The sequence below is a fragment of the Cebus imitator genome, unplaced genomic scaffold (assembly GCF_001604975.1).
Source record: "Cebus imitator isolate Cc_AM_T3 unplaced genomic scaffold, Cebus_imitator-1.0 Scaffold110, whole genome shotgun sequence".
NCBI lineage: Eukaryota > Metazoa > Chordata > Mammalia > Primates > Cebidae > Cebus > Cebus imitator.
The window spans coordinates 5904079-5931981 of NW_016107425.1; the positions used below are offsets into that span (position 1 = coordinate 5904079).

The 27903-nt window shown below is 34.0% G+C and overlaps 1 protein-coding gene across 6 annotated transcripts in view; it reads right to left on the reverse strand.

Annotated features, from left to right (window-relative positions):
- LNPK (lunapark, ER junction formation factor) overlaps nt 1-27903 on the reverse strand; it is a 69375-nt gene that overhangs the window by 28599 nt on the left and 12873 nt on the right. For all 6 annotated transcript variants that reach the window (XM_017538269.2, XM_017538274.2, XM_037741917.1 and 3 more), the window contains exons 5-8: nt 19323-19381; nt 10645-10685; nt 3920-4003; nt 3786-3837 (exon numbers count right to left, since the gene is read on the reverse strand). In XM_017538269.2, coding sequence (XP_017393758.1) covers nt 3786-3837; nt 3920-4003; nt 10645-10685; nt 19323-19381 — 236 coding nt within the window. The remainder of the gene's footprint in view (nt 1-3785; nt 3838-3919; nt 4004-10644; nt 10686-19322; nt 19382-27903) is intronic.

Here is a 27903-nt window from a genome sequence, read left to right on the forward strand (position 1 = left end):
GGTGGGGGGTGGGAAGCTGGGGAGAGATAGCAAGGGGAGAAATGCCAGATGTAGGTGATGGGGAGGAAGGCAGCAAATCACACTGCCACATGTGTTCCTATGCAACAATTTTGCATGTTCTTCACATGTACCCCAAAACCTAAAATGCAATAAAATAAATAAATGGGAGAAAAAAATAAAATAAAATAAAATAAGAGTCCAAAATTCTTTGATTCTCCTTTCAACAAATGGGAGTGAGGATATCTATATACCCTCCCCTTGAAACTGTACTCTGACGGTTTGAACCAACAGAACAAAGTTGTGCCAGAATCCAGGACTTTCTGTCTGCTATACTCCTTGGTCTTGGAAACCACCATCATGGAGGAGTAAGCTCAAGTGACCCCAGAGAGAAGTCCACATGGAGAGGAATCAACAGCTAGCACCAACTTGTCAGCCATGTAAACTACCTTGATAGTAGATTCTCTAGCTCAATAAAGTAGCTTCAACTGATGTGAGACATAGATGAGCTGTCTCCACCAAACCCTAGCCAAATTGCAAATTTCATGAGCAAAAAAAAAGAATGCTATTTTAAATCACTAAATTTTAGGATGGTTTGTTATATACTAAATAATTTTAACAGTATAAAGTAGATACTTAGGTAAAGAACAACCAAATTTCTTACAAGGCAAATTTATTAAGGTAAATTTATTATTTTATAAGGCATTTTTCAGATTCTCTTAATCAAACACATCCCCCAAAAACAGCAAAATATAAAGTATTGCTCCATTTGGTATAAAGATAAAAAAAAATCTGTAATTTCTACTTTAATTTTCAATACATGCTCACTGTTTTAATAAAATCCACATGCTAATAACACAAAAACTTGTATCTCCAGCCCAGAAAATTCCTGTTTGCCAGACTCATATTCGACTGCTTTCTTGAAATCTCTAGTTGGATGTCTGTCTAATAGGTATCTCAAACACAACATGTCTAAAATCAACCTTGTTCTTCACTACTCCATCTCTGAACCTCTCCAGAAAGTATTTCTTTTGCAGTTTCCACCATCTCAGTAAATGGCAACTCCATCTTTCCAGTTACTCAGGCCAAAATCTTTAAGGTCATCCTTGACTCCTCCTCCTCTGACTCCATATCCAATGCATCAAGAAATCTTTTGGGTTCTATTTTTAAAATATATACAAAATCTGACCATTTCATAAACCACCTTAAGCTGGGGTGTAGAGAAAGAGGAAATTAAATTTTAAAAAATTAGTTTGTTTTTGAGATGGAGTCTCATGCTGTTGCCCAGGTTGGAGTGCGGTGGCACAATCTCAGCTCACTAAACACTCCACCTCCCGGGTTCAAGCAATTCTCCTGCCTCAGCCTCCCAAGTAGCTGGAATTACAGGTACCCAACACCACTCTTGGCTAATTGTATTTTTAGTAGAGACGGGGTTTCACCATGTTGGCCGGGCTGGTTTCAAACTCCTGACCTCAGGTGATTCACCCACCTTGGCCTCCCAGGCTGCTGAGATTACACGTGTGAGCCACCATGCCTGGCCAAGTTAATTATTTTTAAAAACCACTTCCAATATTGCTATCCAAGGTCTAAACCAAGCTTGTCCAACTCACAGCCCATGGGCTGCTTGTGGCCCAGGATGGCTTTGAATGTAACCAAACACAAATTTCTAAATCTTCTTAAACATTATGAGATTTTTTTTTTTTTTTTAGCATCAGCTATCATTAGTGTTAGTGTATTTTATATGTAACCCAAGACAATTCTTCCAATGTAGCCTAGGGATTAGATACTCCTGGTCTAAGCTATCATCAAATGCTTTCTTGTATTACTGCAGTAGCTTCCTAATTAGTCTTCCTGCTTTCACCTTTGCTCCCTCTGCAGCCTCTTCTCAATACTGTAGCCTTGATGACATTATGGAGACCATGTCAATTCTCTGCTCAAAACAAAACTTCTAAACAAAAAATCCTAATTGCGAACTCAAGTTTTTACAATGGTCCACATTCTACAAAGCCTTACATGAGATGACCCCTTATTACTTTCTTGCTGCCACTCTTCCTACTCTCCCTAGTCCAGTCATACAGGCCTCCCTGCTATTCCACAGCACTCCAGACATGTTCTTCACTCAGGGTCTTTGCACTTACTGATTCCTCTATCTGGAATATTCTTCCCTCAAGAATCAATGTTCCTCCCAGAGGAACACTGGGAGGAACATTCATTCCTCTATCTGGAATCAGTAAGCACAGAAACTCAGTTACCTCCGTGTGTGTGTGTGTGTGTGTGTGTGTGTGTGTGTGTGTGTGTTTCTGAAAAATTAGTACCAGTTATACAAATGCTTTAGAAATTATAGAAATGTGGTCTATAGGCCAAAAAATGTTTTTGTATTTGCTAGAAAGACATATATACATTGTAGAAAAATTTAAACTGGTTATGAAAGTAGGAGTTTATTGCAACTATATGCCTAATTCATCTTAATCATATGTGAACTTTCACTTTTTGCAAAAGTGAAGGCTTCAAAATAAAAAAAAAGGTTAATATTTCTATGAACCAAAATACTACTTATGGATGATGTGGAGGTAGAGGGAATTCTTCCCATACAGCCCTGCCAATCAGAAAACCTAAAATTATTATGACTTCTTTAATATCCATGATCTTTGTGAATATTTATAAAAAGATTTCCTTTCAAGGGTCTAAATGTCATTCTAAGGCCGGGTGCGGTGGCTCAAGCCTGTAATCCCAGCACTTTGGGAGGCCGAGGCGGGTGGATCACGAGGTCAAGAGATCGAGACCATCCTGGTCAACATGGTGAAACCCCGTCTCTACCAAAAATACAAAAAAATTAGCTGGGCATGCTGGTGCGTGCCTGTAATCCCAGCTACTCAGGAGGCTGAGGCAGGAGAATTGCCTGAACCCAGGAGGCGGAGGTTGCGGTGAGCCGAGATCGCGCCATTGCACTCCAGCCTGGGTAACATGAGTGAAACTCCGTCTCAAAAATAAATAAATAAATAAATAAATAAATAAATGTCATTCTACCTTTACAAAGCAGGTTATAATTCTTGGTGGGGGGGGGTGCAAAAATTGAAGTTAAATTTTTTAAAGTAACATATTCTATATTGCAACAAAACCCTTACAAGCTATACTATTAGAGAAAATAACAAAGACGAAAGTTGTTGCAAACTCAGAATATTTTTTCCCATGCCAGGCTTAGGAATATTTTATGTAATCACTTAATATAATGACTGTTAAAATTTTATATTACATTTAATGATGTAATAGTGATGACTTCATTAATAATATGGTAATATAACCTCAAAAATCGTTAATATTATATAGTAATAATTCAATTTTCATTTTTCTTATTTCTAAATTATTTTATTCTATTCTTAGGTATTATTTTAAAAGAAACTTCAAATTTCACAGAAACCATTACATTTTTCAAAAATAAAACATAAAAAGGTAAGGATTTAAATAATAACAGATATTCCAAGAGATTATTATCTGAAAGTGGGAAATATTTACAAAATTTTGATGAAATTACTTAAATTTTAAAAGATTAAAAACAATTTTATATTTAATCTCAACAGATGTGATATCCTAACTTAACATATTCCCATAAAATCAAAATGAAATAAAATTATTACCATCCACCCTAAGTCATATCCCAAATTACCAACTATAAATTAACATAAAGGCATTCTACATAAGTTTTTGCACACCTCCAACACACTTTTGAACTCACTTGGGTAAATATGGATCTTTCCAACAGCAGCAGCAGTTTCTACAAAGTTATTTACCTTGTCCAGCTCTTGCAGTTACAGCTGCTCCAGCAGATGGCGGCTCACACTCCTGTCAATTATAATAATGTTATTACAGTGACCTATTACAATGTGTAATTTATAATAAAATAGTAATGATATCACAGTCTTACCTTTGCTTTCTTTGAGTCTGGATCAAACCTGTCAAGAATTAATTTAGCCGTCTTGTAAGTTTCTTTTTCCATGACTTCTTCAAGCTACAAACAAAAACTTCCATAAATTGTCACATTTTAAAACACATAATACTTATTTTTATAAGTCCTATTCAAAAAGGTTTAAAATAAATACCCTTAATATGTCCAAATAGAATGAAAGACTTCCTACGTTCAAATAATTAAAATCCAGATTTTTAAAACGGCTTCTAACCTCTGTTACTTGTACTTAATAGCTTTACTGCAAGAAAATACCAAATATTGCTAATTGTTTACATATAATGAGGAGAATAATTACATGCACCAACTTCAATAATGGAATGTGCAAAAATCTATCAGCCATCATTATTGGAAGTTATTAGACATGACAAGCAAATGACAGGCAATTCCTCAGATTTATTTCCTCATAGCACTTAATGCTATTAATTTAAAGAAGGTCGTTAGCCAAGAGCTTTACAAAATAAAATCTCTGTGCCAATTAACTGCTGTCAGCATCGATTTTAGATTATTTATTAGCAAAAGCAATTAGCTTGCTGCAAATGCAGTGAAAACTCACTAACTGGGAGAACAGCCATGGAATTTGTTCAAATGACCTTAAAAGATAACCCTCACCTCTTTTTTACTTAGATCCAAACAACTTTAGCGGAAAAAACTGAATACAGAATTTAAGTAAAAATTTTACTGAGTTCTACGTTCACACTAGGAGCTACAATTAAATAACTTCGTTATTGTAACATTTTATTTACCATTCACTCAAGTCACTTTATAGCTTAATACATGGGCTTAACTTAAAATATAATCACTAGTAAAGTATCACTAGTGGTTATGGCCCAACATCAAAAAAAGTTGAACTTTAGTACAAGACAGTCATAGTTATGACAAATTACCTAATGTGAAGGATAAAACGCTTTTGCAAAAATTGGAGCAGAACCTTTTCTTTCTCAGTGACCACTGATAACCACTTAGATTCATTAAATGTTATATTCATTCCAAAGGAGATTTATTTTAAAATGCAACCCAGAGCATATTTACTGAGTTAAAAATATGCTGCCACAATAGCAGTTAACAGATTCCTCATTAAACACTCAATACAACATTTAAGAAGTTAGGTACTTAGATGAATGATTTATTAGACTTGCTTTGGTTTAGTGAAACTAAAATATTTTCCTAATTATATCAAAATTATGATAAATTCTCAGAATAAGCAAGTTGACTTTTCTGATGTAAAGGAGATGTTTATAGTATCACTTTAGAGTTAGAAAAACTACGAATGGAGGTAGAAAGAGGGCATAATAAAATATATCCCCAAATCAACATAATCGACATGGAATAACAAAGAACCAAATCTCTGTACTCTACACATTAGACTTTTGATGTTTTATATCAGTGTTGTGCAATAAAACTTTATGTAAAGATGAAAATCGTCTATATCAGCATAAGAGTAGCCACTAAGTCCTATGTAATAAATGAGCACTTAAAAATGCTGCTTGTGCAACTGAAGAACTGAACTGTAGTAGTTTGTTTTGTTTTGTTTCGTTTTAGATGGAGTCTCACTCTGTGGCCCAGGCTGGAGTGCAGTGATGCAATTTTGGCTCACTGCAGCCTCCACCTTCCAGGTTCAAGTGATTCTCTGCCTCAGCCTCCCGAGTAGCCGGGATTACAGGTGCACGCCACCACATCCGGCTAATTTTGTTTTAGTAGTGATGAGGTTTCCCCATGTTGGCCTGGCTGGTTTCGAACTCATGGCCTCAAATGATCCACCAGCCTCAGCCTCCCAAGGTGCTGGGATTACAGGTGTTAGCCACTGCACCCTTCCTGTAGTTTTATTTCATTTTAAATAATGTAAATGTAAATAGTCATACTGATTTGGACAGATATCTCTAGACTAAAACTACTACTAGGTTTAAAAAGATTAAACTGTGATCTTTAAAACAACACACAAAACCCCAAACCAAAATACTAATTTTTCAAATGATTACATTTCTGGTAATTATTCAGCAAGTACTCAAGTGTATCTATGTTTTTATTTATCTTAAATAAAATCATTTTTAATACTAAAAGATACAAATCTATTTCCCTTCTTTTGCATTTACTTCTAGTAAAATATTTTCACATAATAGCTTAACTAACACACATTCATACAACATTTAAGTGAATAATATGTTTTGAATAAAGAGACGCTCTGTTCAGTGGAAAGAACATGAACTTGAAGCTTCAAAGTGAGAAAAGATCTGGGTTCAATGCACATTTCCATTCTTAGGAAGACTGTCAGCATGTTTGTCAGCCTCAGTTTCTCCTCTGCATAGATATTTTAATACTTTCTTCACAGCACTACTGTGCAGTTTTTTAAAAACGTAATGTAGGAGAAAGGGTCCACAACAGTGCCTAAAACATTAACATAATTTTCAATGACACCTCAATTATTCAAAATGGGCCTAAAACAATTTTCAAAAACTCAACAGATTAACCTCAAGATTCAGGAACAAGAAACTAGAATTCCTGAGAATTCTCTAAATCAAGGTTGTCCAATTCTCGGCCAAAGGCCACATGTGGCCGAGGACAGCTTTGAATGCAGACTAACACAAATTCATAAACTTTAAAACATTATAACTTCTTTCACAATTTTTTATTTTCGAGCTCATCAGCTATCGTTAATGCTAGTGTATTTTATTTGTGGCCCAATACAATTCTTCTTCTTCCCATATGATATGCCCAGGAAAACCAAAAGATTGAATACACCTGCCCTAAAACATAAATTACTCTATTTTTAATAAGTTTGCACTTTAAACATAATGAGTGATATAACAAAGAATGAATCATTTTTCTGTAATATGGTGGTACTATAAGTTTTAGGAGTTTTTTTGTTTTAAAAGATAGAACATAAATACATGATTATATTACATGATAACATTATTGTGAAATCATTTCTATTTAATATAGCCATTTCATCTTGGAAAACATTAAAAGAAGGGCACACTAGCACAAAATAAATGTCAAAAAAAAAAACTTTTTAAGTTTTGAAAGACAATTCTACAAATACTTAATACTGAAATAATCATTCTTGAAATAGAATCTTAAAACACACAAAGCATTAATTTCCCTATCCAATATTTATTGATGACAAATATTCCAGATGTAAGAAAACTTTCTTTCATTTTGCAATGACTTTGCAATTCAGAGTATTAGGGAGCATGTTATACCATATAAACTTGTCCTTTTATCATGCTGAAAATACTTTCTCGTTACCCTGATTTGGGGGTTGCTGTTGAAAGTGATGATGTTTTTACTAACTCAGATGTTACAGCATTTTCTGCTTTCATATAAGAATATTCCACAATAATAGTCACATCTTTCTTCTTTGCATTTTCTTCTGTTACTGTGTGGCCTAAAGTGAATATTCAAATACTGGGAAAAGCCAGAAAATATTACTGGGTAATATAAAAATGTAACATTTGAAGGCGCTATAAGGTTAAGAGCTCTATAAAGAATAAAAGCTAAAACTGCCAATTTAAGGACTTCTTTTGCTTCCAAAACTTATTTCATGGAATAACATGCATAGAATTTGTACAAAGCATACTTTATACATTTATAAAGTATAGTAGATATATAAACATTAATATTTATAAGAATGACTCACCATTAATAAGAGAAAGCCATAAAAGCACACTTATAACATGCCCCCAAGACTGATTAGATTGTACCGCTTCTAGATGTTTCTGTACTGTTCCGAGAAATGTCAACATTAACCTGTAACTCGGCATGTCAGAATTTCTTGCTCTTGCTTTCAGCTGACATTAGTGGATTCCTTTGAACTAGTGACATCTGTAGTTGATTGCTAAGCTTTAATTCTCAGGGAACCATAACACTTTTCGTCAAGTTCCCAATTTCTCAAGTGATTTTTCTCAGGATTCAGAAAAACATAAATTTCCCGAAGAATGCTAGAAATTACTACATAGGACTACCATTCTGAAAAAAGCACAAAATTTTCATGAAGCCACTTAAAGAGGTAATCTTGACTCATGTATTTTGATACAGCTTGACTTTTGAACTGTTTTGAAGGAATGTTTATGGATGCAGAGGGATTATCTGCTTGCACAGATTACTCCGTGATTATTAAAAACTAAAGTTTTATTAAAGGACCACAAAATATGTGAGTGGTAAAATGCACACATCTAGACTTGATAATTTTTTAGCTAACTAAAGATTACTTCCTAACTTTATATTAATAAGTAAATACACTAAGCTCTGAAAACATTAAGATGCTACATTTTCCTAATTTAACTTTTTAATCAATTGATAATTCATATCTGTCATTACAAATTACAATTTTACAGATTTCAAATTACATTACAAATCTATTCAGATTAAAGGGATGCATCCCCAAGAAAACCACTTTTAATAAAATATCAAGTAGTAAATATAATTTGCATTAATTTTGTTAATGAAAGAGAAAGTTGGGACTTACATAGTTTTAGATTGACAAGAGTTCTTTTTTCTGTAGTCATTTCAGCAATAAAAGTATTTTTGAAACTATAAATGTAGTATTTAAACCTAAACATCAATGAACAAGATCAGTTTTGATTATGTTTACCTTTTGCCGCCCACTACTAACATGATCATTAGTTAGCACTATGCTCCTTACTAATTTGCCCTTAACACCTATCTTTCCAAAGTGTAAAACTGGCCGGGCGTGATGGCTCACACCTGTAATCCCAGCACTTTGGGAGGCTGTGGTGGGTGGACCACCTGAGGTCAGGAGTTTGAGACCAGCCTGGCCAACATGGTGAAGCCCCATCTATACTAAAAATACAAAATTACCCAGGTATGGTGGCACATGCCTGTAATCCTAGCTACTTGGGAAGCTGAGGCAGGAGAATCGCTTGAACTTGGCAGGCAGAGGTTGCAGTGAGCCGAGATCGCACCATTGCACTCCAGCCTGGGCAACAAGAGCAAAACTCCATCTCAAAAAAGTAAATAAATAAACCAAAGTGTAAAACTACTCAAAGTAGCTCTGTTAAGGGCTTGACCACAGACTAGTTCCAGTAGCAAACAGTATTATAACCAAGTAAATGCAAATTGTGTTTAATTAATAAATTAGCGCCAACTTACTTTTCTTTAGTCATGCTGCAAGAGAAATGCCATACTGAATTATTAATACTGAGGCCTAATGAGCCATTTAAACATACAGAGCTAGTGAACGCTGAACTTTCCCAACTGTTGTCAGACTTAAAATGGATCATCTTTTATGATGAGATTCCTTTAAAGGCTATTTTAAAAGTAGTAAATAGCTTGACTTGTCCTTTCACACAATTTTCCAAGTCGGCTCTGTTACTCTGTTGAAAGATTTTCCAAAATCATATATTCTTCAAGATCCTATTTTCTGGCCATGTGATGCCAGTGGTATTGACCTGCTTCTCATCACTTAGGACTTTTTTGTTTTCTGCTTTTCTTTTGTCTTCTTCTTCATCTTTTCTACTTTAATACTTTGCCATTTTGGTATAAGCAGGACTTGTTTCTGATCACCAGTACCAGCTCTTCTTTTTATCTCATCAGCAAGCCAAACCAATCATATCACAACTTCTAAATCACTGAGACCATCAGTATTTCCTCACTTTGAATTTCTGGCTGTTCCATAATGTGCAGAATAGGAGAAACATAATACTAAGATATTTCTGTGTTTTGCTTGGACCACCAAAATTGCCAACGCAATTTTGATAAATACTTCATAGTATACTGAATAAGGAGCAAACAAATAAAGCTAAGGAATCCTTTTAAAATTAAATATTTCTCTTACTTTTCAGGTACTTAAAGCCCTTAAGGCCAGTATCTCTTATTATCAATTCACAGAAAAATTTTTAACATTAATTTTAACCTTCATAATATTGGTTTCATAATTATTACTTGTTACATACTAGACTAAAATATATTGATTGATCATTTGCACCTGACTAAATTTCATTAAATGCATTTCTATACAACATAATACTATCAGCAGTCATCATTTTCATACTTCAAAAATAATCATATAAAAAATAAGGAGCTCTGTGTCAAATACCAACTTCAATTCACTTACTACAGACTACTATATATCAACAGCTAGAGCTCCTCCTGTCTTACTCTTGGCCCTCTTTCCAACACATCCAAAGGGATGCATCAACTAGCCCCACAATAGATATCAATGTGATCAGAGTTAGTGACAGAAAGTAGAAAACTCGGAAGAAAACAATTCTCTCTCTCTCTCCCCCGCCACCATCTCTTCTTCAGTATTCTCATGTTGAATTTCTCTCTTACAACCAGTCTTCTTGATTCCCTCTCTTTCTTGGTGTTAAGAAAACCTGAGAACTGACTTGTAGAGATATTTGGTCCTTTTTTAGCTCTAATAAACAATCTGGGTATCCACCTTTTTAACCCTCTTTGCATCATTTAGGCCTCCAGTATGATTCATTTACTTACTTCTCAGCTTCCCACTGATATAAATTCTCAGAATCTCGAAAATCCTTCTAAACTACTTTTTCCTGTCAATCATTATTAACTAGCAAAAATATTCACAATTTCACTTCATCATTAAAATGCTATCTAAAAGCATACTTGTTCCTTGGAGAGTTATTAACCTATAACACATAAACATTAATTTTTCTGTTCTTATTAGTTTAATATAAATTAATTTTAAATAAAAGTTAACTTACTATTTTTTTCCTCTGGGACTTTAAATCATCCAGTGCTTCATCTAGAAAACAAGATTCAAATCAAAGCTAAATCAAATATTAAGATACTTAGATATAAGAAAAAAATCATGCCAAACACAACAGTAGCAAACACAAGAAAACCTTCTCATTTTAGGATTTCTCAAAATTTAACTGATTTTTAGAGACAAAAATTATCTCAATCTTCACCCACATATAGTTCATATTTTTGCCTATATTGTATATTACAAGCCATTTAGGAAAAAAATTGACTTTACATAGCATAAAGCACCTTTCTAAATTGAAATATATATACATATTTTTTAACGTTTTCAGAAACATTACTTTCTATTATTTCTTTTTCAATATGCTACCTGCATTAATTTACAAAATCAGTATCAAATCTCTTTTTATACACTGGTAATAAAAATGTTCTCTTTGTTTATAAGGAAATAAGTACATGTTTTATTTAGTCAACCCTGAAACTATTTAGCACTACTTTTAAAAAAAAAAAACCTTGAAAATCTATCATATTACATCTGAGAAGGGACATGGAAAAGAATACTAATAACTTTTCAAATTAAACATTTCTAAAATTTGCCTGCTTATATAGGTTGGCATGGTGGAACAGAAATAATCATCTTAGAGGAGATCTTTTATGAATGTCAATGTTTGATTTACAAATTTATTTAAGTTTCTAGTTTTTCTCTAGAAATATTTAACTACTATAAATTGAAACTATTCCATATGGAAAGAAGAACTTATGACTTGAATGTGTTATTAAATGAAATATAAATAATTATTCTTAATTAAATTTATAAATAAAATTATTACTTCTTTTCACTGAAATTCTAGGTAACAAACACCTGAATACGAAATTCAAAGTACATCATTTATGTAAAACTTCAAAGAAAAATATATAAAAAGATGATTTTACTATAAAAATGTTTTTCAAAATAGATCAGTCTTTAATGTGCTAGCTAACTTATTACTTTTTAAAAGGGTGCAAAATCTGCTAACATCTTTAAAGAAAACAGTAATTTTTTGTTAGATAAGATGAAGCCAAACATCTGTACTTTGATCCAGGTGTCAGCAAACTTATTCTGTAAAGAAAAAAGTATTTTAGGCTTTATGGGCCAAAATGCAAAATCAAATCTATATTTTTTGTGTTTTGAGACAGGATATTGCTCTGTCACCCAGGCTGGAGGGCAGTGGTGTGATCTCGGCTCACTATAACCTCTGCCTCCGGAGTTCAAGCAATTCTTGTGCCTCCACCTCCCAAGTAGCTGGGATTAGGGGCGTGTGCCATCACATCAAGCTAATTTTTGTATTTTTAGTAGAGACAAGGTTTCACCATGTTGGCCAGGCTGGTCTCAAACTCCTGATCTCAGGTGATCCACCTGCTTTGGCTTCCCAAAGTGCTGGATTAGAGGTATGAGCTACTGTGCCCAGCCTAAAAAGTACAAAATTTCCACAAAATTTTATTGATTAAATTGAAATACAGGTTGAGTATCTCTTATCTGAAATTCTTGGTGCTAGAAATGTTTCAGATTTCAGATTTTTTGTATTTTGGATATCTGCAGAATATACCCCAGCTGAGCATTCCAAATCCAAAAATCCAAAATCCAAAATGCTCCAAGGACTATTTCCTTTGAGTATCCCATTGGCACTCAAAAAATTTTTGGATTTAGAAGCATTTCAGATTTTGAATTTTCAGATTTGGAATGTTCAACCTACATAATAATTGAGTTCATTTTTTTGTAATATAAGTCTACCAGTAAAAAGAATGGAATACTTTGGGCGGGGCGGGGGGGGCGGTGTTGAAAAAACATTTTGCCTAATTGAGGTTCAAAGCTAAGTGTTCTCTATCATCAAAACTGACTGCAAATGATAATCCATTAATGCTGATCTGTAATGAGATTTTACATATTTGATCTTTTAAAATGTCTTTTCACCCAGGTAATTACTGCCAAATACTGATATCAATCCACAAGCACATGATTTTAACTGAGCATATTCACTAGTTTGGAAGGCATTTATAAAATTCTATTAGATTCTTCTCTTAGAATATTATTACATTAGAAGTTAATCACTTCCAATCAAAGACTGAAGCTCTTCAATTATACAGTGAAATGGATTTAGAAACATGGAAATTTCCTTTGCACTTGCATTGAGGTCTGAAAAATTCTACTGGAACTATAATTTCAGCTCAGATAATGTATTTGCTGCAAATTTGTGCGGGAATGGTGATCTTGCTTCTTGTCTTCATTGTTATAGCACTTTTAAAAAGATTACTTGTCATTACAATGTTTTTTTCTAAATGACTTTTCCACATTATAGGTTTTGCATATATACATTGTTTTGCCTTGCAATCTTAGGTTGGATTAATTAAGAACCATTATCAAATCTGTAGCAAAAGCTAATTTCCAAAGCCAGTCAGTATTCAAACACAGTAGCTAAAGTTGGTTCTTCTCATTCAGAAGTATTTTAATCTAGATTCTGAGCTCAAAATATCACTATAAATCTTTACCACTGCTAAGCCATAAACTGCTGTGAGGCAAGTCAAGATAGTCAGCCTCTATTCCTGATTAAAATTCACATAACTGACAATGGTTAAGTCCATGAGAGCAATGAAATTCCCTTTGGCACTACACAACAACAAATTCAAATATGTTCTGCAAAGTACCTGTTGTTGAATAATACAATGAATAACCACAGAATTTAAACACCTTACAGTTTCAAGAGTGTTGTACTATGTGTACAACTAAGTCTTTTTCTACTATATACATATTTTTACTACCAATACTTACAGTACATCTTAGTGGATTCCACTTCAGGTTGTGGTAAATGGCTGTTTTCTAAACTTCATTGATAATATTCTCACATAAAGTTGTTCTGCAAAAACTTTTTATAGAGACTAATTCTTCAGTCACTTCAAGCTCAGTGTTGACAACTCAGACTACAACGGAGCGGTACTGATAACATTTGTCAACTCAACAACAGCCAAGGAAGATCACTTGAAACCATTTGCCTTGTTCTTTAACAGACTACTCATGTTTGTTTTTCTGAATTTTCTCAATTCTTTAGGCAACTGCTCTTGCTGAAACGTTACTAGTCTTAAGTATATTTTCCCTGAGCACATTTCTTCTGCTGCAGCAAACAATTAACTCATCATTGGTAAATGGCTTTCCTTTCTTCACAAACAAGTCGCTCAGAAACTTCCCTTGGCTAAAGCCCCATTTTCCCTTTTAGTTTTATGAAGAAACTCTGCAATAATATATTCTATTTAAAATTTTCTAATTTTTGTGTCCATTGCTTTCTGTGAGCTGGGAATATGATGTATAGTTAGTATGGTAGTGTCAATACATATTGTACTATTTTAGCACAGCTGTAACGTCATTGCATAAAAAGTAGAATGCTTGCATTTTAATAACAAAATAGTCCACATTCCATTACATACTAAAAGTGCAACATTCAAAGTTCACTTTTCTCTTCTGGTTTTTACATGATGGGTATGCACAGGTAATAAAAATATAATTGTCACAGTACAACAATACACGTGACACTTTAAAAATGCTGTCAATTTATAACCGCATTGGTCATACAACAATCTGAAATGATGAAATGATTAGTTCTATAAGTGCCTGAAATGATTAAGCAATTAGTACTACAAGTGCCTGATGAGAGCGCCACGTACAGTCTGTCACGGATACTCAATTCTGCCATTGTAGAATGAAAGCAGCTAAAGACAGTAAGGATATGTTCCAATAAAAGATGAAATTAGAATTTCATGTAAATTTTACATGTCAAAATATTATTCATTTTAATATTGCAATAATTAAAAAATATAAAAGCCAATCATGAGCTGTACAAAGCAGTGAGCAAGAATTGGCTTACAGCCTGCAGCCGCCAATCCCTGCTTTAACTTGCTATTCCTTGAAGTCAGAAAGCGTATTTGCTTTAAAATTCTCCTATTCTTCCACCATCTGCTGTATTACTATCACCAAAAACAATATCAGAAGCTTAAATTTCCTTAATCTGATAAAAAGTATTAACACTTTTTAAAAAACTACAGCAAACATCATACTTAATGGTAAAATATTAAAAGCTTTTCCATTAAAACCAGGAACTAGACAAGGACACTTGCTATTCCCACTTCAAGTGAATATTGTACTGGGTCCTAACCATTTACTCAAGAAAAATAAAAGAAGAATCAGTGCTATTAGCTCACATTTATTTAACACTTCCCAATTTTTATATGCTTTCATATATAGTTACATTTACTACTTTTAACAGTGCTACTAAAACTAATATTTCTGTTTTCATTATTTTTTGTGGGTACATAGTGCCTGCATGTATTTATGAGGTACATGACATGTTTTGATACAGGCATACAATGTGAAATGTTAAATAAGCACTTCATGAAGAATGAGGTATCCAACCCCTCAAGCATTTATCCATTGAACTGCAAACAATCCATTTACACTCTTTATTTTAAAATGCACAGTTAGAATTGGCTATAGTGACCCTACTGTGCTATCAAACACTAGGCCTTATTCATTCTTTCTGTTTCCATTTTATAAATTAAGAAGCTGTAAGGTTCAACTGGGCATGGTGGCTCATGCCTGTAATCCCAGCACTTTGGGAGGCTGAGGTGGGCGGATCACTTGAGGCCAGGAGTTAGAGACCAGTTTGGCCAACACGGTGAAACCCCAGTTCTACTAAAAATACAAAAAAATTAGCTGGACATAGTAGTGGGTGCCTGTAATCCCAGCTGCTTGGGAGACTGAAGCAGGAGAATTTCTTGAATCAGCAGGGTGGAGGTTATAGTGAGCTGAGATCATGCTACTGCACTCCAGCCTGGGCAATGGAGTGAGACTCCATCTCAAAAAAAAAAGAAAGTAAAGAAAGAAAAAGAAAAAAGAATCTGTAAGGTTCAGAGAATTTGTTTGTAGTACAGAAAGATGCTGAGTGTGCTTGGAGCAAAAGTGAATAAAGGAGAGTGAACGATGAGGTTGGAGAAACAGGAATAAGCTAGAAAGTCAGGGTTAGAATTCAGATTTCACTCTGGTTGCATTGGGAAGCTATTAGAAAATTTTAAGCAAAGGACCCAAAGGTCTGATGTACACCTTAAAAACAGACTAGTGAGAAAGCAGTTGTGCAACCAAGAGATGATAATTCATTAGAACTGTGGTAGTAAAGGTGAGAACTGGTCAGATTCAAGATAATTTTGGAGGTAAAGATTATATGACTTGCCAGTAACATGATTGAATATGAAAGAAGATCAAAAATGGCTCCTAGATTTTTGGTCTTGTGATGGTTAATTTGATTAGGCCATACAGTGTATCCAGATAATTGGTCAAACATTCTGGGTGTCTGTGAGGCTATTTTGGGGTAAGATTAGCATTTTAATCCATAGACTGAGTAACGCAGATTGCTCTCCTTAATGAAGTGGCCCTCATCCAATCAACTGAAGGCCTGAACAGAACAAAAAGTTTGTTCCTCCCTCCAGTGAGTGTGAACACCCCATGTCTGACTCCCTTGAGCAAAGACATCTATCTTTTCCTGCCTTCAGACTCAAACTGAAACATCAGCTCTTCCTGGGTCTTGAACCTGCTAGCTTTCAAACTAGAACTTACACTTAGTGGCTCTCTTTGTTCTCAGGCCTTCAGACTTAGACTGGAACTAAACCATTGGCCCTCCTGGGTCTCCAGCTTGCTAACTGCAGATCTTGAGACTTCTCAGTCTCCACAATTGCATGAGCCAATTCGTCATAATATTTCTTACTGGTTCTGTTTCTCTGGAGAACCCTAACTAAAACAAGTTTTAACTATTCATCATATAGGGTAAGCATTTACTGAGATGGAGAAGACAAAGGGAAAAGCAGATATGAGTGGGAATAAAGGGGAGGAGCAATATTAATTCTCTTTTGGCCATTTTACTCATGAGATGCCTACTACACTCCTAAGTGGAAATGTCAATTACATAACTAGCTATACAAGTCTATAGCTGAAGGGAAGAGTCTGGACTAAGGATTGAAATTTGGGAATCATTAACAAATAGGCAATATTTAAATCTGTGGAAGTGAATAAAATCATCTAGAGATGCACTGTCTAATGTAATAATAGTAGCCAGTAGCCACATGGGGCTATTTAAATTTAAGCTATTTAAAATCCAGTTCTTCATTTACACTAGCCTCATTTCAAGTGCTCAACAGTCACAAATGGCTAGCAGATACCGTATTGAACAGTACATACAGATTATGCTCATCATCATAGAAGATTCTATTAGACAGCACAGACTCAAACAAGTTATCAAAAAACGTCAAAGGCAGAATTCTAGTAGAAGATGTAAAGCAAATAAAACTAAAAAGAAATGACCAGTGAAGTGTTGTCAAAGAAGCTTAAAGATAAAAATTTTTCAGAAAAAGGGTGAATAACTGAATTAATTCAAATGCTATTAAGAGATTAAGCTGGATGAGAAAAGAGAACTGATTACTAGCTTTGACAAGACATAGTTAATGAGTGACCTTGAAATGAGCCACTGCAGTAAAAAACGGTAGAAACAAAACCTAAACAACGTATACTAAGAAGGAATAAGTGGGTGGAAAAGAGGAGATACCAACTATAAACAACTTTTTAAGAAATTTTGTTTTGAACAAGAAAGAGAAATTGGTGGTAGCTTAACAGAAATGCAGGGTCAGGGGAGGTTCCCCCACACCCCAAATAGTCATACTGAGACAGGATTATATACCAATGGAATAATAAAATAGAAAATGATGCAAAAGAGATGATAACTACAGGAGATAACTATAAGAGCAAAGCTCTGGAGATAGCCAGAGTATTTAGAATCCAGAGCATAAATGACAAGTTAGCCATAGATAAGATCAAGGCCAGTCTTTCAAAATACAATGAAGGATGAAACCATAATGAGTACAGATAGAGCTAACTTGATATACAGTCAGCCCTCCATGTGGATGAGTTCAGCACTCGTAACAATTAAATCAACCATGAATCAAAAATATTCAGAAAAAAATAACAACACAACAATAAAAAATAATACAAATTTAAAAGTAATACAGTATAGCAACTATTTTATAGCATTTACATTATGTTAGAGATTACAAGTAATCTACAAATGATTTAAAGTATGGGGAGGACATGTAGGTTACATCCAAATTCTATACCATTTTCATTCTTGAGGGTCCTGGGACCAATCCCTCACAGATACTGAAGGACAACTGCAGTTGGTGGTGTAGGTAGCTCTTATCTGTTTACATCTATTTTCTGTATAAAGTAAAACTATAGGTAAAGAGTGAGCAGGTAGATTTTGTAGGGTTTTTTTGTTTGTTTGTGACTTTTGATTTTTTTTATTTGGTTGGCTGGTGGGTTTTAGTTTGGTTAGATTTGATTGCTGGTTTTTGGTAGGGAGGCAGGTATTAGTGATTTGAGCAGAAATGCAATAACAAACATCAAGCTGAAAGAGAAAAAGATGAATTTACTGAAGAATTACAATAGAACCATAAAGTAGTTTTAAGTACATATTTGATATTTGCAATCATAGATTTAAGGTAAGTCTGGTGAGGTGAGCACGTTATATGATTTTCCTCTAACAAGTTTAGCTGCTTTGATGAGATTAAACCTGTAAATGTATTTAATCAGAATACTGTTTTGCCAGTCACTGATTAGGCGTATAATCATATTTAAAGAGGGTAGGCTTTCACAGATAAGTAGGACGAGAAGGAGGAGCAAAAGGGTCAAGAGTGTCAGCAAGGAAACAGTCATTGGGGTCGATTATAGGACCTAATGAGAGCAGAAAAGAAGACAGGTCATGAGTGAAGAGGGCAATTTGAAAGCCATATATTAATATTTGTAAAAACTTTATTTGGATCCTTAGTCAAACAAAATTTTTTAAAAGCAAATGATACTCATGAGACAACTGAAAAGTATTTTTATATTTAATATTTTATGATATTAAGAATTCTTTTGTACGTATGAAAATAGAGAGATACATTTGGAATATAATTCAAAATAATATATGGGGTAAAAATATGGGTTGAGGTAAAAACGAAACAAGGCTCTGTAACAAACTAAGTTGTCCATAAGGATTAATTTAACAAATATAAACTCTCTTTATTTAAAAATGTTTGCTTCGGTCAGGTGTTGTGGCTCACACCTGCAATCCTAGCACTTTGAGAGGCCAAGGCAAGCGGATTTCCTGAGCTCAGAAGTTTGAGACCAGTCTGGACAACATGGTGAAACCCTGTCTCTATAAAAATACCAAATATTAGCTGCGTGTAGTAGCACACGCCTGCAATCCCAGCTACTCCAGAGGCTGAGGCATGAGAATCGCTTGACCCAGGAGGTGAAGGTTGCAGTTAGCTGAGATGGTGCCACTGCACTCTAGCCTGGGCAACAGGCTCTTCCCATCCCCCTCATTCTGTCTCAAATTTTTAAAAAAATGTTTGTTTTGTGTAAAAAAACATCTAATTGAACAAGACGGAAATAACACAAATTAAAAACAGAACCATCTTGATCATTTATAACCTTTCTCATGATTTACAATAACTTCAATATTTACCACATTATCATCCCAATATATTATTTTACAACTTGTCTTACCAGTACATTCTAAGATAGGTATTTTTTAAAGTATTTATTAAAAATTGAAATTAAACTTACTATTTCTTTCTGTTCTCTTGGAAAAGAAGAAAATAAGTACTGTTCTTATGCTCCAGATGCTAAAGGGAAGCAAAATTAAGAAACACGAACCATCATTAGAAAAAGTGAATTAGAAGCCATGTAAAATGAAAACATGAATTTCAAATTAGAGTTAGGTACATTGTTTCCTTTTATACAGAAAACCAAAAAGCACTTCCTTCTGCCAGAGAACTTTAGAAACTGTGCTTTCAAAGAAAGAGTTCTCAACCTAAAGTCCACAGACCTTCTGATGATCCCCTTAAACTGCAAAATTACCTTTGTGTGCATACGTGCATTTCTCTGGAAAGACCATTGCTTTCATTCAATCTGAAGGGGATCTATGCACCCCCCAAAAGATTGAGAACAGTATTAGAATCCCTTATTACCAAGCAAGCATCAATTCCAAAAACTTAATTTGTCTATTCCCACACATTAAGGAAAAATGCTTTTACAAATGTAAGAGCATTATACAAATGTAAGTTGCTACTACTTCCCTATTATTTAACATTAGAGGGACAGTCTCTACTCTAAGTGATTAAGCTATCTGGGAAAAATAAACAAAAACCTTACCTTCAAATAAATACTTGATAAGTAAAATTAGCTAAATATCTCCTTCCAAATACTTTATAAGGATAATTCTTCAGAACTTGCATTAGTAAGACATCAAATGAATTAAAAGAATTAAACTAAATGAATAATCGTCATTGCAAACTTGTCAGGGTACTCTCTTAAATTCAATGTAAACATAGCAAAATACTTATTCTCCATAGAACATGGTAGAAATAATTACATAAGACTGGGCATGGTGGCTCACACCTGTAATCTCAGCACTTTCGGAGGCCAAGGCAGGTGGATCTCCTGAGTTCAGACGTTCGAGACCAGCCAAGCCAACATGGTGAAACCCCATCTCTACCAAACATACAAAAATTAGCCACTAGTGGTGGCACATGCCTATAGTCCCAGCTACTCAAGAGGCTGAGGCAGGAGAATCACTTGAACGCAGGAGGAGGAGGTTGCAGTGAGCCAAGATCATGCCACTGCATTCCAGCCTGGGCGACAGAAATAAGTATATAAACATTGTTCATCATCTTAAAAAATACACTGTATCTCTTTTAAAAAGAATCCACTGTACTGGAAATAAATTCAGAAGTATGAAAATTAGTCCTTCACTCCGAAATATAGCATTGCTATTTTGGGGAGTCAACCTGCAAGTAGTCACCAGTGATCCCTGTCTCTTGGTATTCACAGCATTATGTAGTCCTCTCTCAGCAGTGTTGGTCTGTGCATGGCAGAGTGATAGTATATCACTTCAAGATTAAGTTATAAAGGAACACAGCTTCCATTTTGGGCCTCCTCTTTCACTTCTCTCTCTTGGATTAGTAGCTGCCATGATATGAGAACAGTCAGGGAAGTCTACGAAAAGGTCCATGCAGTAAGGAAGAAAAGTCTGTTGTAAACACTCAGCAAAGAACTGATGCCTGCTAAGAGCTGCCTGTGTGGATTTAGAAGTAGATTAGGAAAAAAATCAGCCAAAATGAGTTAAGAACACACCAGATATCTTATTGGGATTTGAATTCAGAACCCATTTTAGTGGTGGTAAGACAACTGTCTTTGGTATGATCTATAAATCCTTGGATTATACAAAGAAAAAGGAAACTAAACACAGGCTTGCCAAATAAACACCCTATATGAAAAGAAAAAGGCCTCAAGGAAACAGCAAAAGGAACACAAGAACAGAATGAAGAAAGTCAGGGGGATTGCAAATACCATTGCTGATGATGGCAAAAAGAAATAAAATATCTAGCAGTGCGCTGGAGATTGGATAACAGCAGAGGGGTTAAAGATCTGCAATGACTTTATCTACAGTGATTGTGTGGATTTAGTTAAGCCTTGAGATGACTGTGGACCCGACTAACAGCTTAACTGCAATTTATGTTAGAACAAAGCATCCTGAGACAGGACTACCCAGCTAAGCTGCTCCTAATATTCCTGCCCCTCAAGAGCTGAGACATAATAAACATTTGTTGTTTTAAGCTACTAAGTTTTGGGGCAATTTGTTACACAGAAATAGATAATACACTTTTTTTATATTTTGATGATTTATTTTTGTGACATGAAAACACCAAATAACTAGCACCAGATTCCTATATGGCACTTAGACAACTACATAAAAGTACAAAAAACACCAAGCTTTGTTATTATCAAAGGAAGGGAGATAAGAGAATAGGTTAAGCATAATGCTAACAACCCTTAAGAATCCTACAATAGAAAAGTCTCATATTGCTTCTCCACTGCAAACCTGCTGATGTAGTAACAGGCTGGAAGAGAAGACTTTTAAAAATCATAAAGAAAACAGGGGACAAAAAAGATGGAATTGCAGAGATAGTGACTAGAATTCTGTAAGAAATGTATAAATATGCTTAAATGAGTAGATACTTTTTAAAAAGCATATATAATTGTCAAAGTGTAAATATTACAAAAATTGAAATATACTCTCTTCAAAATAAAACTCACTAAATCCCCTCTGTGGACAATAAACTCTTCCTCTGGTTTTTATCAGAATTCTTCCTGAATAACATGAGCTATCAAACAACAGACATTTCTATATGTCAAGCCTTCACAACTTGAAAAGGTAAAGCATAGAGAATGTATTATTCTTTAGAGCTAAATAAAATGAAATTCTTTGTTTTGTTTTGTTTTTCTGTAGACAGAGGATCTCACCATGTTACGCTAACCGGTCTTGAACTCCTGGCCTCAAGCGATCCTCCTGCCTCACCCTCCCAAAGTGCTGGGATTATAGGCATGAACCATCATGCCTAGCCCTTTTGTATTTTTAAATAACATTTAGAAAAAGAACTAAAGTACTTCAGGAATCTGTTTTAGTTAACCCAACAAAAGTTTTGCCCTCTCAATAATCAAAAATGTATTAAAATATAGCACCATGTTTTGTGAAGATAATGAAGATATTAAAGATACTATTACTAAAATCTAGTAAGAGAATAGTGATATAAACTCCACTTCTCCCTTCTCTTCTTAAAAACAATCCAAATCAACAAGGAGAACAAAATAAAAACACAAACTCCTTCTCTGGTAAAACGGAGATATAACTAAAACTCAACCATTAGAATATGTGGAGGCATTCTCAAAAGCAATGAAGATTATTATACAAGGGCTCCAAAAAGTGGAAGCAAAACAAGAAAACTGTGTATTTCACATAGAGGTAGCAAGGTAAACTTTTCCAAGTGTACAACATAAAACCCGTGTTTGTAACAATGAGAACAAGATGCACAGCTACAGGCAGAAACTCCTCAGTTTGGTTCCAATAAGAAAAGAGAGAAGGCAGAAATTAAACAGAAATTATTCAGAAGTACCCTATTTACAAAGAGCATTCTGTTTCTATGGCAAGGGCGTTGGTGGCAAAGTTTTGTATTGTGAAAAAAAAATGCCTAGCCCCATTGGCTGGGAAAAGATAACAGCTAAACAAATTCACATACAAAATCCTGAATCATAAGGAAAGTTCTAATTAGCCTGGAACACAGGAGGACATGTCTTTATACTCATACAACCTATAAATAACTGACCCAAAGTAAATATACCACATAGTAAAAGGTTTTAATTAATTATAAAAACTAAAAGCAAAAAAAAAAAAATTGTTTCAAAACAGACCAACTTCTTTCATATCAATAAATATTAAGTGGGCTAAACTCAATAAGGTAAAAGAAAAAGACCTTCACACTGTATCACTACACAAAACCCAACTCTATAATGAAAATAGACAACACATCTAAAGCGAAATGTCTTTTAGGTTGAAAAATAAAACTATAGATGAAGGTATAGCAGGCAAATGCAAATAAAACAAGGGTTGTGGTCTTAAAACCCCAAAAGTTAAATTTAAAAAAAAAATCTTTAAACTAGAAAAAGGTCACTTTATACAGTTTAAAAAAAAAAAAAAAGATGTGACTCCTTTCCAACAAATGGTGCTGGGGTAACTGAGCACATCCACAGGCACAAACAAAAAACAAAAACAAAACCACCTCAACCTGAACCTCAATTAACTCAAAATGGATTATGAACTTAAATGCAAAAATAAAAAAAAAATTAAGGCATAGAAAAAACATTAAGAGAAAACCTTCACAACCTGTAGCAAGGTAAAGTGTTCTCAGAATTGACAAGAAAAACACAATTAACAAAGAGAAAAACTGATAACTTAAACCTCATCAAAATTAAAAAAATTTTGCTCTGAAAGAAAAGACAAGCTAAAGACTAGGGGTAAAAAAAAGTTGTAAACCATATATCCAACAAAGAACTTATCCATAATATATAAAGAACTTTCAAAACTCAACAGTAAAAAAAACCTAACAATCCAATTAGAAAATTGGACAAAAGTCATGAATAAACATTTTGCTGAAAAAGATACATATAAATGGCAAATAAGCACACAAAACATCCTCAGCCATCAGGGAAATAAAAATTAAAACCACAATGAAATATTGCTACATACCTAACAGAACAGTCAAAACAGAAAATACTGATTAACACCAAATGCTGGCAAAGATGTAGAGGAACTGGATCACTCATACCTACCTAGTGGAAATGTAAAATGGTATAGCGACTCTGAAAAGAATTTAGCAATTTCTTACAAAACTAACATGTACTTACCATATATTCCAGCATTTGCACTCTTGGGCATATAGCCCAGAGAAATAACTAATGTTCATATAAAAACCTGTACACAAATATTCATTGCATCCTTATTTGTAATAGCCAAGAACTGAAAACAATGCAAATGTCCTTCAGCAGGTGAATGGTTAAACTATGGTACATTAATAACATGGAACACTACTCAGAGAAAGAAAGGAACTATTGATACATTGAACAACTTGGATGGATCTCAAGAATATATTGAGTGAAAAAAGTCAATTTCAAAAGGTTACATACTATGTGATTCCATTTTATAACATACATCAAATAATAAATTTGTGGAGATAGAAAACAGATTAATGGATGGCAGGGGTTAGGAATGGGGAAAGTGTAGGAAGATGTGTATGGCTATGAAGGAGTAGCAAAAAGGAGCCTTGAGGTGATGAAACAGTTCTAGATCTGAATTGTGGGTAGTTACCCAAAGCTACAAGTGATAAAATTGCATGGAAATATAAAACCCACACAAGTGAATTCATATAAAACTGATGAAATCTGAATAAGCTCTGTGGATTGAAGCAATGACAATTTCCTGCCTGTGAAAATTTACTACAGTAGTTCTCCCTTATCCTCAGTGATGTGTTCCAAGACCCCCAGTGGATGCCTAAAACCATGGATAAGTACCAAATTCAACATACACTGTGTTTTTTCCTATAAATACTTACCATGTAGGTACAGGGATTTAATTTATAAATTAGGCACAGTAAGAGGTTAACAACAATAACTAATAATAAAATAGAACAAGTATAACTATACTGCAATAAAAGTTATATGAATATAGTCTCTCTCAAAAAACTAATATTTTCAGACTGTGATTGACCACAGTTAACTGAAACTACAGAGGGCAAAACCATGGATAAGAGGGAAACTACTGTATACTCATGCAAGATGTTACAATGGGGGGAGTCCAGATGAGGGTACATGCTACCTGCCTGTACGTTTTGTTCTGCGACTTCCTGTTAACCTATAATTTTTTCAAAATTAAAACTTATTTTAAAAAGATGTTTTTACTATGAAGATGTAACAGAAATACCCATGCAAAGAGCAAAGCACCAACATTCATAAAGCAAAACTAAAGGAAATATAGGGAAAAGGAGAAATACAAACTTATTAGGATATAGAAGATCTATACAGCATAATAAGGTAGTTCTCATTGCTAATATTAAGCTCTGTGTAACTGAAAAAAGATAATACATCTTCAAATGTTCATGAAACTCTTAAAAAACTGACCAAATAACATTCCACCAAAAAATCTCAATAAATTCAAATTAGAAATATTTAACATTCTCTGAAAGCAATACAATAAAATTAGAAATTATAACTAAGACAATAAATGAAAATATAAATATATATTTGCCATCCATAAACAACTCACAGATTATAACTTCCTCCAAAAAAAAAAAATCGTATCTTGACAATAACCAAAATAAATCACTATACATCAAGACCCATGGCAAAAAACTAAAGCAGTAGTCAGAAAAATGTCATAGTTTAAAATACATGTACAGTGTTAGGGTTTCAACAAATGAGAAATGAAAATAAAAGTTTTGGGATGTTTTTATAAAATGATCACAATACTGGGCTGGGTGCAGTAACTCACACCTGTAATCCCAGCACTTTGGAAGGCTGAGGCAGGCGGATCATGTGAAGTCAGGAGTTTAAGACCAGCCTGACCAACATGGAGAAACTCTGCCTTTACTAAAAATACAAAATTAGCCAGGCGTGATGGCACATGCCTGTAATCCCAGCTATTCGGGAGGCTGAGGCAGAAGAATTGCTTGAACCTGGGAAGCAGAGGTTGCGGTGAGCCAAGATTGTGCCATTGCACTCCAGCCTGGGCAACAAGAGCAAAACTCCGTCTTAAGAAAAAAAATGATCATGATACTGAAAGCAGAAAATTTTCCTGGAATTCAAGAATGATTCAATATTTAATATAAACCCTTCGTATCGAGAGAAGATAAAAAAATCATATGATATCTCCATAGATAATGAATGAACTGCAGTTAACAACATTCAACAACCTTTCTTGATTGAAAAAAAAAAAGAAATTAATTCCATAAGAATAGCTAAAAAGATCCTTAACATGATCAAATATATGTCTCAGTCCAAAAGTCAGAATAATGCCCAATGGGGAAACATTAGAATAATTCCCAAAAAAACACATCAAGTATATCCACTATTTTCTCTACAACTTAACATTGTCCTAAAGGTATTAGCTAACATAACTAGCCAAGAGGAAAAAAAAAATCAAATGAAAAAACCAAAAGGAGGTGGTAAAATTATTGCTAGTTACAGATTATATGATTGCATACTTGGACACTCTCGAAGAATCAACCAAAAAACTTATTAGAAACAATAAGACTATGATTGTAGTTGAATATAAAATTAGTATAGAAAATCACTACATTCATATATACAATCAGCTGAGAAATACAAAAAACTCTTTGACTCACACTCATCGAAGCATTTATTGTTCTTTTCTGAATGAAATTAATGCTATTTGGAACATTACTACAGCAGGAATTTTTGTTCAATAATATCTAATGACTTGAACTAAAAGAATATACAAGTGTCCTAGAAGGAAATACTTGGAACTTCAATATAATAGAATCACACAGAGGACAGAGTAAACTTTTTAAAACCTCAATATCCAGTGTTTTACTGTACTCAAACTAAAAATGCTAAAGTTTGAAATATATCAGAATACCTCAATTCAATCAATATAATTAAATCTTCCTTACTTTGGGTAAAAAAATTAACATTCTATAAACCTGGTGGTTTTTCACCAACCTTCATATATGCAACATTTTTTACTTTTTTTCACCCTTTCTGCCAAACTTAAGTGTTTCAGACAACCATAACATAAGCCCTATCAACTTTATCAAAATGTTTTAGATGAGATTTAGCAATACATAAATCTCATGATGGGCTGGGCATGGTGGCTCATGTCTGTAACACTAACACTTTGTGAGGCCGAGCCAGGCAGGTCACTTGACGCCAAGAGTTCAAGGCCAGCCTGGTCAACATGGTGAAACCCCATCTCTACTAAAAAAACACAAAAATTAGCCAGGCATGGTGGTGAATGCCTACAATCTCGGCAACTTGGGAGGCTGAGGCACAAGAATTGCTTGAGCTTGGCAGGAAGAGGATGCAGTGAGCCAAGATTGTGCCACTGCACTCCAGCCTGAGTAACAGAGTTAAGACTCCATCTCAAAAAAAAAAAAAAAAGCTAAAGATTAATTGATATACAGGTATTCACATTTATAACTATGTTGACTTCTTTGTCAGCCTATTTAACCACCAAAGGCTTCAGCAAGAATTACCTTCATATTTAGGCAAAATAATAACAATGATTTATTTCTGTGTAAAGAATAAGAATAGAGTATTTCCAGCTTTTGTTTTTTTGGGGCATATAACTTAACACCAATCTTCCTTACCGACTAATGTCTTCTTTATTATACATAAAAGCCATATCTAAAAATTCCTTTTGAGTTTATTTCTGAATTCTCACATCTCTATCTTTGGTCTATATGCCTATTTATATACACTGTACCAAGCTATTTTAATTAATGAAGCATTATAAAGTATTTGATACATGGTAGACCTCTGCTTCTAATTCCTCTTCTTTTTTAGAATTCCCATGGTTATTCTTACATGCTATTTTTCCATTAAAACTATGGAATATGTACACCTAGTTTTTTTAAAATATTATTGGCATTTTTACTGTGATCACACATTTTTAGATTAATTTAGAGAGAACTGATCTCATTATAATGCTGAGTCTTTCCATCTAATAATAGGATATATTCCTTAATTATGTCTGAGTACACAATTCTTTTTCTTTTTCTTTTTTTTTTTTTTTTTT